This window comes from Mytilus californianus, unplaced genomic scaffold (assembly GCF_021869535.1).
Source record: "Mytilus californianus isolate M0D057914Y unplaced genomic scaffold, xbMytCali1.0.p SCAF_5, whole genome shotgun sequence".
Taxonomy (NCBI): domain Eukaryota; kingdom Metazoa; phylum Mollusca; class Bivalvia; order Mytilida; family Mytilidae; genus Mytilus; species Mytilus californianus.
The window spans coordinates 19,885,352-19,898,887 of record NW_026262701.1 but is presented as its reverse complement, the minus strand read 5'-3'; the positions used below and the strand labels follow the sequence as shown (position 1 = coordinate 19,898,887).

Below are 13,536 nucleotides of genomic sequence, written 5' to 3'. Positions count from 1 at the left end.
TGTCTCTTGAGGCTTTATCAAAATTTACGTATAATCTTGTCAGTTCCGAAATATTGATCACTGGTGCACTATATCATCGGAGTTTACAGACAATGTTATCGAACAAATGGTAAGAGTAATTGTCATAAATGGAAAATTGCCTTGATCCACCTTCGTCAAGCGTTCTCAGTTGCAATATTCACTAGTAAATGAATTTGTATCTGAAACAGTCCTTTTCATGTAGAAATTAAGTGGAATGTTCGATCAAAGAGATGTCTGGTTAGGTTATTTTTCAAATATTTTTCAAATATTTTTTATTAATGTTTCTAGTATATTGCATATCCATTCAACACACAAATCTATAATTATGGCTGCCTCCGGAAATCGTTAATTTTGATTTGGCCTATTGTCGAATATTCCGTCTAAAACTACAAATTTACAATATTCAAAGGTATGAAAACCATCTGTAAAGAATCCGTATTTCGTGATGATCAATAATGTAACATGGTGGTGAAGATGCCAAATAACTATCTGTGAAATTCCTTTTTTCCAACCCCCTTCTCCTAATCCATGAAACTGCATGGACAATTTGAACCATATGTGTACCAATGTACTAATAGTTGGATTTCAAATATCAATTAACTTCTATACGTATACAGTTTTAAACATCACTTAAATGTCGATCATCATTTTCTTTTTTCGTTTGCATGTTTGAAAATGTACAACAAATTGCTTGTAAAAAGATTATCAATAAGGTCTTGTCAGTTTTTAAATGCATTGTAAGAATTCTAGAAGTTATTAAAGCAGCCGATATATATAACGATGTATCGATGTAAGGAGGCGTGATACATTCGTAGGCTATCAGCAGAAACATCACTTTGATCAAACTTCAAGTATTTTTTGGTATATTCTACGCTTTTAAAAGGGCAGCTACGAGATGTAAAAAAAAATAAAGTATGATTTTTTTTTGTTCAATCATTAATGAAAGTGAAATAGTGAAATAATAATTCATTTTTAGCAGCCAGTTTGGTTCAATTTGGTCAAAATAAGATAAGAAACATTGCTGATGAATTATGCACTTGCAAGTGAATAATTCGACCTCATTGAAACCGTATTCATCTGACCTTCTATTTAACCCCTCAGCTAGAAATGGGTTACGAATGAACTAGGCGTGTTTGGCTATTAAAAGGAAAAAGAATGTGAACATTGGAAGTGAAACAAGGATAAACCATTTGGTTGACTGGATCGATCCACAAAAACTCATTCTCATACAGGTAAAAACGACGATTAACATATTTTCATAACCTATAATATGAAATCAAACAGACCTAGAAAATTCAATTGCACGAGTTCGCTATCTATTTATATCCATACTTATGTTTATATTGGGTTATATGACCGTCGGCAGTCTTCGGAGGTCACCTCGATGGTAAATTAGATGGCGTATAGACTAAAATACACAGGAAATGCTGATACATATTATCAAATACATGCATGGTAAATTGCTTATTTTAGACTTTTTATTATTTGGATACTCGTTTTAGTATGTTATAAATCAAATATGAGAATTTGAGTCAAATTGGTGAACATGGAATTGATAGCTAATGCCCCTTTAAAACTTTGAGTTGTATTGTTATATTGTATCATTGTATTGTTATTTTTGTATCATTGTATTGTTATATTTGTAGCATATTGTTATATTGGTAGCATTGAATTGTCATATTGGTAGCAATGTATTGTTATATTTGTAGCATATTGTTATATTGGTAGCATTGAATTGTCCTATTGGTAGCATTGTATTGTTATTTTTGTAGCACTGCATTGTTATATTTGTAGCATATTGTTATATTGGTAGCATTGAATTGTTATATTTGTAGCATTGTATTGTTATATTGCTAGCATTGATTTGTCATATTGGTAGCAATGTATTGTTATATTTGTAGCATTGTATTGTTATATTGCTAGCATTGATTTGTCATATTGGTAGCAATGTATTGTTATATTTGTAGCAAATTGTTATATTGTTAGCATTGAATTGTCATATTGGTAGCATTGTATTGTTATATTTGTAGCACTGTATTGTTATATTGGTAGCATTGAATTGTTATATTTGTAGCATTGTATTGTTATATTGGTATCATTGAATTGTTATATTGGTAGCATTGTATTATTATTTTTGTAGCATTGAATTGTTATGTTGGTGTCATTGTATTGTTATATTTATAGCATTGCATTGTTATATTGGTAGCATTGAATTTGGTACCATTGAATTTTTATATTGATAGCATTGAATTGTTATAGTTGTAGCAATGTTTGTATTGTAATATTGATATTTGTAGTAATATGTTTTATTGTAATATTGATATTTGTAGTAAAATGTTTTATTGTAAATTTGATATTTGTTTCTCGTTGATTCTTACTGTGTATTTTCTTTGCAATTATATTTCCATGTTACATGACATGACAAGTGACAATGTTCGTACCGTCAAATACTAGTTCATCATCCACATATTGAAGGAATTGCTGTTTTTCATCTTTAGATTGTGCTGGAAGCTTGTTTTTAACGATGGACTGAATAGGTCACAATTTCCTGCTAGGTTTAGATTTCAGCTACGTGTAAAAGGCTGAGTTGATAAATCAGTCGACGAATATAGGTATAAATGTTATAAAAAGAAGACTAAGTTTGTGATTCCATTATGAAAGAATTATGTTAAAATTGGTTGGTCTGCTTTCTTTTATGATAACACACCTAGCATGTCAATCCATGAGTATGAATCCCGAACTGGTCTTCCTTGATGTCGTTTTACTCAATACCGCAAAAGTTTGTAGACTTTGCTGATTAAATTGATGCCGCCGATACAGATACAAAAATAGTTTAATATAGACTTCATACCTTGACTTACACCTTGAAGTTGACATTTGGACCGGCTGAGAACTAAACTATATACGCCAAAAGAGATTATTTTAACTTCCCATTGTAAACTTTCCATTTATGATAGCAACATTGTCTAGCAGCTCCTTACATATTGAGTATATTTGTCTCACAGTGAATACGATATATAAGGGTTTGCGTTTTCTATCATGATTTTCTTGATGGAGGGTTGCTTCTTACCATGAGGTTTTCAGCCAAGGGTTCTAAGTGGTAAAGTTGAAGTCATTTCTTAAGTTTTATGGACGCCATTATGATGGTGTTTGACCTTAATGGAAAATCTGTACCATAGATGATCACGGATATGTACCAAGTGTGGTCATTAGAACCCTGTCCCCTTTTCCTCATTTTGATATCATCGACTTATCAACGATTTTTTTTTTATTTATGAGCAATAAGACAGATTACACTAGTTGAGCAGAAACAGCTAACCTTCTCGGAACACATGAAGTCAATCCAATATGTCTCTCGGAACACATACAGTCAACTCAATTTTTCTCATGGAACACATGAAGTCAACCCAATGTTTCTCTGGGAACACATGAAGTCAACTCAATGTTTTTGTAGAATTCATTTTGCTCAATCTTTAGTGTTCTGTGTATTCATATGTCGGCTTTGTTATTTTTGTTTTTTAAGGGGTTGATGGCTGGGTGGGGGCATATTATTATCTTTTTTTGGTTATACATGTACATGGTTTTGGATTGCTCACTTATAGTATACTCTTACTTTTTTCAACCCAGTCATACATACAATGTATTATAAAATGCTTAGAAAATAGACCTAACAATGTAGATCTGATTCTTTACTTCCTCTCCGAACGGGGCTGGAGCCTGTAGTTTTCACTTCTCACTTCTACGACAACACAGCCTAGCATTGCACAGACGCATTATCCCCTCCTCTAACAACTTATATATTATATATATATATAATTCGTCTAAACAACAGCACAACAATGTTAGATCTGTAAATTTACGGAAGCAAATTTTTTGTTCTTCCCTGGCCGGGATTCGAACTCAGCCTTGTTGATTAACAACAACATTAAAAACAGAATTTTTAGTTTTTATCGTGAATTAAAGAAAAAAATATTGTAAAAATTCTTATTTTATTGCAAAACTGAAATGATTTACTCAATTCAGGCGTATTTATTAAACGATTTTTAAAATGTATAATGAAACTTAATTCCTGTTGACAAGAAACTTTTTGTAACATCAGATTATGTGTAATTCTATCCACTTATCTGGAATGATATAAATCAAGATTTTATGATATTATATCAGTTTAAATTAGAGATAAACTTTATATCTTTTAAAATATCTTTGTCCTCATTTATTTAAGTATAGTGGTGTCTGGATATGAGACTGAAACGTCCTTTTTGATCTAAATTCTGTAGATGGAAATAACGAGACTTGTTATGACTTTCGTCTACATGTTAAACTTGAAATATTGTCCTACTCACAAATTCAGTCGTGTTCGTATATTTCCGTTGCAGTCACGGAAGATCGAGTCAAATCATTGGCAATTCAGTACTCATTGTAAGTATTGGTAAATAGCAGCTAAAAGAGGCGGAAGATACCAAGAGATATTCAAAACTCACAAGATAAACTGACAATGCCATTTTATAAAACAAAAGAAGCAAGTCCACAAAACCCTACAATCCACCATTTTCTACAAGGAAATGCCCGTACCAAGTCAGAAATATGATATTTGTTATCCATTCGTTTGATGTGTTTGAGCTTTTGATTTTGCCATTTGAAAAGGGACTTTCCGTTTTGAATTTTCCTTGGAGTTTGGTATTTTTGTTATTTTACTTTCTACAAAGCAAACTTAAGACTGAGCAACACGGAACTAACCAAAAACGTGTGGGTGATCTCGGATGCTCCGGAAGGGTAGGTCGATCTTACTCCATGAACTACTGGCACCCATTGTGTTAATCATGGTAAGTTCAACCTTGGTGATGAGTCTCATTCGGCGATGTCACCTTTAATTGAGGAAAAGAGGACGGGCTTGTTGTTAAGAAAATTAGAGCATATATATATATATCCGTGGTCATCTATGACAAATATATCCCATAACGATCAACCAACTCATGAGGGCGTCCGCAAAACTTTCGACGGTACGAGTTCAAATTTACCAATTGGAACACTTGGTGCAATTCCTTCCTTGTGATACACTAAAACAATTTATTGCAAGCAGATTGCTTGTAGTACAAAATTTCCTATTGTTGAAATGTCTAAAAAGTTAAGAAAAACTTTGACTACTTGACCATACCATGTTATTTAAAGTTTTTTGCCTGCAAACGAAACTGAATTAACAATCGGTTCATAAAAAATACGCATATGACAAGAAATGAAAGTTTTCACTGTATTAGAATAATGAATCATCAATGAAAAGATTCACATGGACTGCACAGTGGTTTCAATTGTCTATAAACGCAAAATAAGCTATCATTACCTGTTTGAATAAGTAACACACAACTCAAACCTGATAAAATAGAATTCTTGAATAGACAAAAGTTGAAAACAAGATGTATTTTCGTTTTCTGATTAGTTGGTTGCTGTCTCGTTGACGAATACCCAAACTCTTCTCATTCATAAATGTTGAATAGACGCGAAAACCATCGTAGATTATATATATTCCATCAATACTCTAATTTCGTCTTTGATTTTTGAAATGAAAGAACAAATCACACAATAAAAACTGACATTGAATATCAAACGAGAACACATGTATGACAGTGTACCTTTTATCACTCTAATATTAGCCACTGTATTTCTTAATAAATTTAAATATTCATTATGGGGGTGACTTTTAAAAGCATTGAAAACAAGATGTCACCTGAATTAAAATTGATAACTTGATAACGGCATATACTGAACAAGCTGCTATAATTTCAATGTTGTCTTATATCTTTTGTACATATCAAATGTTTTACGACATAACAAATCAATAGTTTAATACTAGATAAAATAATGTGCTTATCCCATTATAACCCTCTTCATATTTTGTCGCCTGGTTGTAACATTCAACTAGTTGAGAGGCCATAAAATCTATATCAGATCCCTTATTGTAAATTACAATGCCACAATTCGATTGGCTTATTCTTTGCTTATCGTGGGATCTCATATGCGACGAGAAAACAATACATTCTTCATCGAGTATGATAAATAAAGAAGTTTTACATTGTTGTAGAATTTTATGTTGAAATCTGGATTGAAAGAAATATATCGAGCGAGGATTTTATCTTTTTCTTTTCCGTGACTAGCATACGATAAGTTAAAGATGAATAGCTTGATTGTTCAAATGATTAGATAAAATCAGCTGATAAAATAGAGATTATCTTATTTTCCTATCTTTGTAACCAACGTACTGTGCTTATCCTTAGGCAGTTTTTAAATTCAATTCACCATTTTGTATCAGAGGACTATGACAAACAGTTGACAATTTTCCAGCTCTTGTAAACCGATATTATAAATGAAAAGTATTTGAATAGACAACAAACAACAACGTGCTTCTCATATTATTTGTGTATTGCAGTCACTTTTATTGCATATTCATGTTAACCTTAAGAGGTCATTGCGCAATTATTGTTATAGAGGTCACCGAGTCACCGCGCAATTTACATATGTCAGTTGACAAGAAACCGGGGAGTTTAAGTGATTAGCGAAACACTTTAAAATGTCACGGAGAAAACAGTCAAATCCAAAACCTTTCAAAAGTAAGTATGTTTTAGTTTGTAGTATCTTTATATGTCTCGTACTATAATTATCAATATTTCAATTTTATTTATTTAGTTCTTTTGAGTTTAAATATTTTATCTGTGATTTTCTATAGTTATTTGCACATGCCTTTTGTAAAATACAATATTCAAATATTTAATTTTTTAATGGATGATAGTCAAATTATCATATATACACATTTATTACAAAAGATTTATCATTTAAATACTAGAACAAATTTATTTTTGGAAACAAAAATGTAGTATATAGATAGGAGGATATTAAAATTGAAGGAAATTACCTAATTTTGAATTAAATATAATAGTGAAAACTTTCTATGCAATGTTAAAATTTTTATTTCCTGTAACTTGTATTGAATAGCTAATTTCACCAGTTTCTGTAAAATAGTTTTGGAGTAATTATATCTATTATCACATAGATATTCAAATGTCATATAGATGACACAGATAATGATTGTACAACATATTTGCACCACATCAAATGCATTAGCATTTCTATACCCAATTAACAATACCAATTTAATCTTTGAATTGCGTTATATTGCACACCATGTCAAATGAAAGCATTTTCCTTTATGTTCATGGAATTTTGTATTCATGATGACTTGAAGATAAAGAACAGCAATAAAAGAGTTTTCTTATGAGTTTAGTTGATAGCTTACATGTACATCACTTGTACATTTTTTCGGTTTTCATTATCTCCTGTCCATGCATTGACATCCTTTGTGATCCAAGGTCAAATGCAAGTCTGCTTATATCTATACCTACAATGGTATGATTGCCAATGAGACAACTATCCACCAAAGTTCAAATAAAGTGGATGTAGGCAATTATAGGCAATCGTACGGCCTTCAACAATGAGAAAACTCTCGCCTCTCCATGTGAAAGGGGGAGGGCAGGGGTTCTTTTTTTATGGTAAGGATAATCAGCTAGGATACCGAGTACCCTGCACAAAACGTTTGAAATCTGGAAAATAATACCTATCTGATTAGTTGTGGTAGTTAATTAGTTATGATCCTCCCCTCACCACATGTGTATTAAGTCAAATCTTCTTCATGGTGGAAACGTGCATTTGAAGTAACTGAACTATCTATGGAGACAGAAATAAAAGTGCATTTTGAGATATAATTTCATTTTGTATTAAAAATGATTAACAAAAGCTCGTGGAATAAGGCTGATACACTGTTTGTTTGGTTTAATATACTACATTATGTAACATTTATTGAAGTTTATACAATGGCTTGAAAGGAACTATATCTATGTCATAATATACCCAAAGGACTTGTTACTATATTATATATAGATTTAATGGTGTGTTTATTTATGGGTTTCCGTTTATTTTGAAACAGAAATAGGTATGTTTTTCTCTGACTGTTAATGACGTCTTTACACTAAATCTATTGGATGTTTGATGTGTACTGGTTGATATTTTAAAAATGAAGTATTTTTACCATGAATCTTATAACAACTCTGAATCATTTCACTATAGATATAACCACTTCTTTTTGGACCTTTTTGTTGTGTGGATGTACAAGTACCCGTCCACGTCCACTCTTTGTTTTTGTTACATGTATTTCTATTTGTATCTATCTGATGAGTTAAGCCTTTTTCAACTGATTTTTATAGTTTGTTCTAATGTTGAACGGTTACACCACTGTCCCTGGTTAGGGGAGGGTTGAGCGCTCACAAACATGTTTAACCCCGCCACCGCCACATTATTAATGTGCCTGTCCCAAGTTAGGAGCCTGTAGTTTAGTAGTTGTCGTTGGTTCATGTCTGTCATACTTGTTTTTCGTAAATTGTTTTGTTATAAATTAGGCCGTTAGTTTTCTGAATTGAATTGTTTCATATTTTTCATGTCGGGGCCTTGTATAGCCGACCATACGGTATGGGGTTTTCTCATTGTTGAAGGCCGTACGATTGCCTATAATTGCCTACATCCACTTTATTTGAACTTTGGTGGATAGTTGTCTCATTGGCAATCATACCACATCTCCTTATTTTTATACTGATAATTTTGAATCCAACTTCTTATTTAAATGATGATTTGTTGTCTTATTGACCTTTATTATCCCACATCTCATTTTATTCATATTCAATTATTATACGCTCAAAAGTATTCCTTGACCTTTTGTAATAAAATATCAAAGTCTGATCCAAATATTACATTGGAAAATTTTGGTCGACTCAACTTTCTTAACTAATCGGTTTCATCTAACATTTGTGACTGAAAGCTAAGCATCTGATTTACTTTTGTTATTCTTTTGATTATATGTATCTGATTTAATTGAACAGAAATTTAATCGTTCTAGTGACAACAATCACATGCATGTATAGACACTTCTTACATGACCACTTTTTTCGAATATCAGTGTCAAACCTTGAATTATACTTGAAAAAAGTGTGTGGTTTACAAACTTTATTTTGTTTAAAATATGCATACAGCAATTTCCCCCTGGATTACATGTAGGTACTGTTGGATTACTTTTTAATCTTTTTAATTTTAACAACCATAAAACCCTTTTACTATATTATTAAAAATTTAACAACTTTTTTTCAAATATGCAAGATATTATTTGTATGAATTAAAAATTCTGGCGCCAATATTTTCGAACAACAAATGTCACTATCTACATATATTATTATAAAGAGATATGTATCTCTTAATCTTGATTGTTACATATAATATATATATATATGAGATCTGTGTTTGATATGCTAACATATTTAGACATTTTATTAGTCATGCTTGTGATTGCAAAAATGTAGGGACATTTTTACTTCGAAGGCCGATGCTTCCATTACGACTTTGCATTATCGGATTTTATCTGAAATAATACAAGGAAAGATACCTTTGAAGTTTGAATTTCAGATGTCTAATTGAAAGGACTATAAAAACAGTCCTGATTATCAGGACTAATCTTTACAAGAATAATTCAAAAACGAATCAAGCGGCTTTCTCTATATCGGTATCAAATAAAAAGACATACCCAAATTGAAGGAAATGTATAGTTTTACTTGCATAAATTTCGACCTCCTATAAGATATACGTAGCCAAAAAAACTTGTGTGCGAAAATGGGAGTAAAACTCCGTTTATGTTGATGTGGTTGATCTAGTCATGTTTCTCCTCAAAGCATGGTGGTCTGTCCTTAAATCTTTTAAATAATTTGGCGTTGGTTGCAGCTCTTTTGTAGTGTCTGGAAAATTTAATCAAAAGTTGTATTAAGTTGGTACGTTTTAGAACTGAGAATATTTGTTATTCAAATCAAGGACCTTTGATGGGCAGCATGACATGTACACATAAAACAATACATCATGATTTGTAACAGAAAAACATTTTTTTTTATTTGAACTTGATGTATTGTATCGTGATTTCTTAGTGTCTTTTCTTGTTTTCTTGTTGTTAGATTGCTGTATTATTGATGTACACTCTACATCTCTCTGCATGTCTCAATCCTTCATTTTAAGGAGACTTTATTTACTGTAAGCATGCATGCATGCATATGAATTCATCTTGCAGAATGTGTTTGTACAGTTGAAAAATATTCGGACAATTCATTCTATATAGTTCATTTTTTTATAGTAAGCATATTCATGTTATTTTGGACACTATAGTGCATTGCAGCAATTGTATTTAGTCAGTCTTGATTTATCAAGTATTGAATGATTAGCGGTCAGTGGCAAATAGTTTGAGCATGTTAAGAAAAAGATATCAATATATAAGGATCTTTTAAGAGACATGGAGAGAGAGAGAGCTGTTTATAAATAAAGTTTACAACCAGTTCTTGTTTTATTGTTGTTGGATTGCTGTTTGTAAGGTTTGATTGGGTAGTCTTCATAAGGTAATCTACGAACATCACTCTTTAGTTATTGCACCCTTTAATCAATTTCCCCAAAAAGTGCCTTTTACGATTCCAATCACACCGAGATTGCTATTACAGCCGTACAAAACTAACACTTCTTTGACATCATTCTTTACTTGGAAACGGACACGACAATGAAAATCGAGAGAAAAAAGGTCATCTTTGTTTTGAACCTTTGGACCAGGGGAAAACTTCTAGTGCAATTCCTGTATTAAAGGGTTATCGAAAAGATATATAAAACGTTGTGTTATGAAATTTCCTAGCTATATTCCCAGTGACATTGCTTGCAAATTATTAAATCTTAAATAGTACATAACTGAAACTTGATAACGTTTAATAAATCTTTGAAATATAATGATTGGATACTGACCAAAATATTTAAAAAAAAAAACAAATTATTTCGTCTGTATTGCTTCAAACAAATCAACAATTCATTTTAATTACATTTAAATTCATCCTTTCAAAAGGTAAACCAAATCCTTAGAAGACCATATGAATTATCTCGTATATGAATAAAGAGTGTGGATATTAGAACTTGCTCTAAAGGTTATCTCTGCTTGAATGAAGCAGATCCTGTTTCCTTGAATACCTAGAACATAATGACTTCCTCAAATTTGAAATTAGCCATTAATTTTTCTTTCTAAAAACTGAGTATTTATGATTAGAACCCTTAAAGAATATGCAACATTTCTAATAAAAAAATTGAAACTTATTACCGATAAAAGTAGGAAATGCCATATTTGACCTTTTCGTGTCATAATTTTTGAAACATATATTAACATTAAAAAAAATATTTCCTTAAATATCATATCAATATATATATTCATTTTACAATTGGATCTTGTGTTTATTTTCAAGCAGCAATCGCATAGTGATTAGAATAGATGTCGCTATGAACAACATTTTATGCTTTCAAGCAAATTGTGTCCGTTGTGTAATTACTTGATCGTGATAAGATGCAAGTTATTCTGGTGCCTCCTTTAATCAGAGGTATGATAAAGTTTATCTGTAAAGAAAGTCATGTTCATGGACTAATCGTACATTTATTATATGCTCAATATAACAATTTTACGTCCTTATCACAATACCTGATAAATTTCAAGTTATAAAATTTATGAGATAACCAGTCTTATCGTTTTCTTTGGGTGGGACGAATGTCTGTCCACTTGTTTATCGAAGTTTATCACCCTCGATTTAGACAACTCCGTGCAAAATATAAGTTTTCAATATCAATTTCTCCGTTTTATCAATTTTTATCTGAAACTTATCAGCTAAAAACAATGCATGCTTTTTTCTGCACCGAAGTCACAACCGTATTTTTGACGCACTTTCCCAGTCGTATCGATAGCGTAATTATATCCGGTATGGGATAATGATGTGTCTTATCGACTTCATTGTATTCATACGCCAAAAGATAAGAGATAACAGAGATCTCGTGTTTTCCATTTCTTTTATGGGTATACCGATAACTGCTTACTTCCATCCATTTTTGATAAATCTTGTTTGAATTAATCCATTAGGATAGATGTTAATTCCGATATGTAAGATAAATGTCTGAGATAGTACTACTTTCTTATCACATTCTCGCAAGAAATCATAATTAGAGTTGCAAGCATACAATCTGGAAGTCAAGATAATGCGCGTGATTGAGGTTAAAATATGATCGATATTGGAAAATTGTAAAGGCCGCTTCTGTTTCAGTCTAGATAATGCTGAATAGATCAAAAAACTATTTTGTCGTTTTGGGACAGAATGTTTGAAAATGATAAGAGATAAGCTTGTTTTGTGAAAAATGGATGTATTATGAGTCCGTATCTAATCTGTCGATCATTTCAGCCGCGTAAAGCCTTTCCTATTTTTCTTATCTAACTCCGTCCAATGCGTTTCAAATGTAAATTCAAGCAATATAATTGATCAATATTTGTGATATTAAATGTAGCAGTATAAAAGATATCTTATATCTTTCATTTTCTGCAGCACAAAAGCTTAAAAGATATTTATTTTATTTTTTATCGGTTTTTGTAATGAGTCAATCAGCAAAGAGGCAAGGGCAATAACTCCGACACGCTAAGTTAGACTTGATGCAAAACGTTTTAAGGTTCTTTTCAAGATCACATTTCCATTTGATTGAAATTACTATGGCGCATTGTATTTTATTCGAGTCGTGAAATTATTGAATAAAAGAGATTGAATTTCAAGTTTTGTATAAAATCCTTAAGAACGATAAACCATCATCTGTCAGTTGTAAAGAGATAAAAAACGCAAATGATTTACTGATTTATCTGAAGAAGGGCTAAAACGTCGACCTTTCGTTTTAACGAAATAATAAAATAAATTAAAATAGCTACCTTTCAAAAAAATTCTAAAAGTTCATCTCATTAGTTAAAATTACTGACAGTCAAATTCGATACGATTTCTACTCTTATCTTGTCAAAATATTTTGTCAAGCTAAACAAAAGGAGTCTCTCCTTCATAGGTGTTAAATACCAGATGGCGTTAAAAATATTCTATTGCATAAAAAGGTGTTGAATACAGATTGTTTGATAATTCTTATCATTTAAATCTTTGTAATAGGTTACCTTCGCTGACCGTGACAATACCTCATTGCATACTTCTAACTTATATCGCGTCTTGCTCTATTCCGTTAATTTGTCATGATCAATATCGGACATATGATCGCTTGCACAGTAAGGTTGAATTAAAGGTTTGATTTAATTAAAATCTTTAATATTCGACAGAAGTAAGTGTTTCTTATTTTACATTTTCTGAAATGTATTATACTGAATTTATACATTTTTTTTTGGCTGATAATATAATTCATTATTGTTTTTAATTTTTGATATTTATTAGAAAAGGTGGAAATTTATTACAAATTATATATATATATATATCAAACAAGACACATGTTTCTATGTATTTATCTTTTCTGTAGAAAGTCGTCCAGGAATATTTTTTTTTCATTTCCCCCTGCACTGATCCCCCTCGTTGTTGGCTCTGATTTTAATTGTGTATTTTAAAGATAATTATC

General features: G+C 31.2%; 1 protein-coding gene across 2 annotated transcripts in view; it reads left to right on the top strand.

Annotated features, from left to right (window-relative positions):
* The first annotated feature begins 6,233 nt into the window (after positions 1-6,233).
* LOC127702050 (zinc finger protein ZFPM1-like) overlaps positions 6,234-13,536 on the top strand; it is a 30,512-nt gene continuing 23,209 nt past the window's right edge. Inside the window, exon 1 of one of the 2 annotated variants that reach the window (XM_052206051.1) lies at positions 6,234-6,623. In XM_052206051.1, the coding sequence (XP_052062011.1) occupies positions 6,584-6,623 (40 nt within the window). In that variant the 5' untranslated portion in view covers positions 6,234-6,583. Of the gene's footprint in view, positions 6,624-13,164; positions 13,249-13,536 lie in introns of those variants that run through there. The other variant, XM_052206052.1, reaches the window with a different exon arrangement.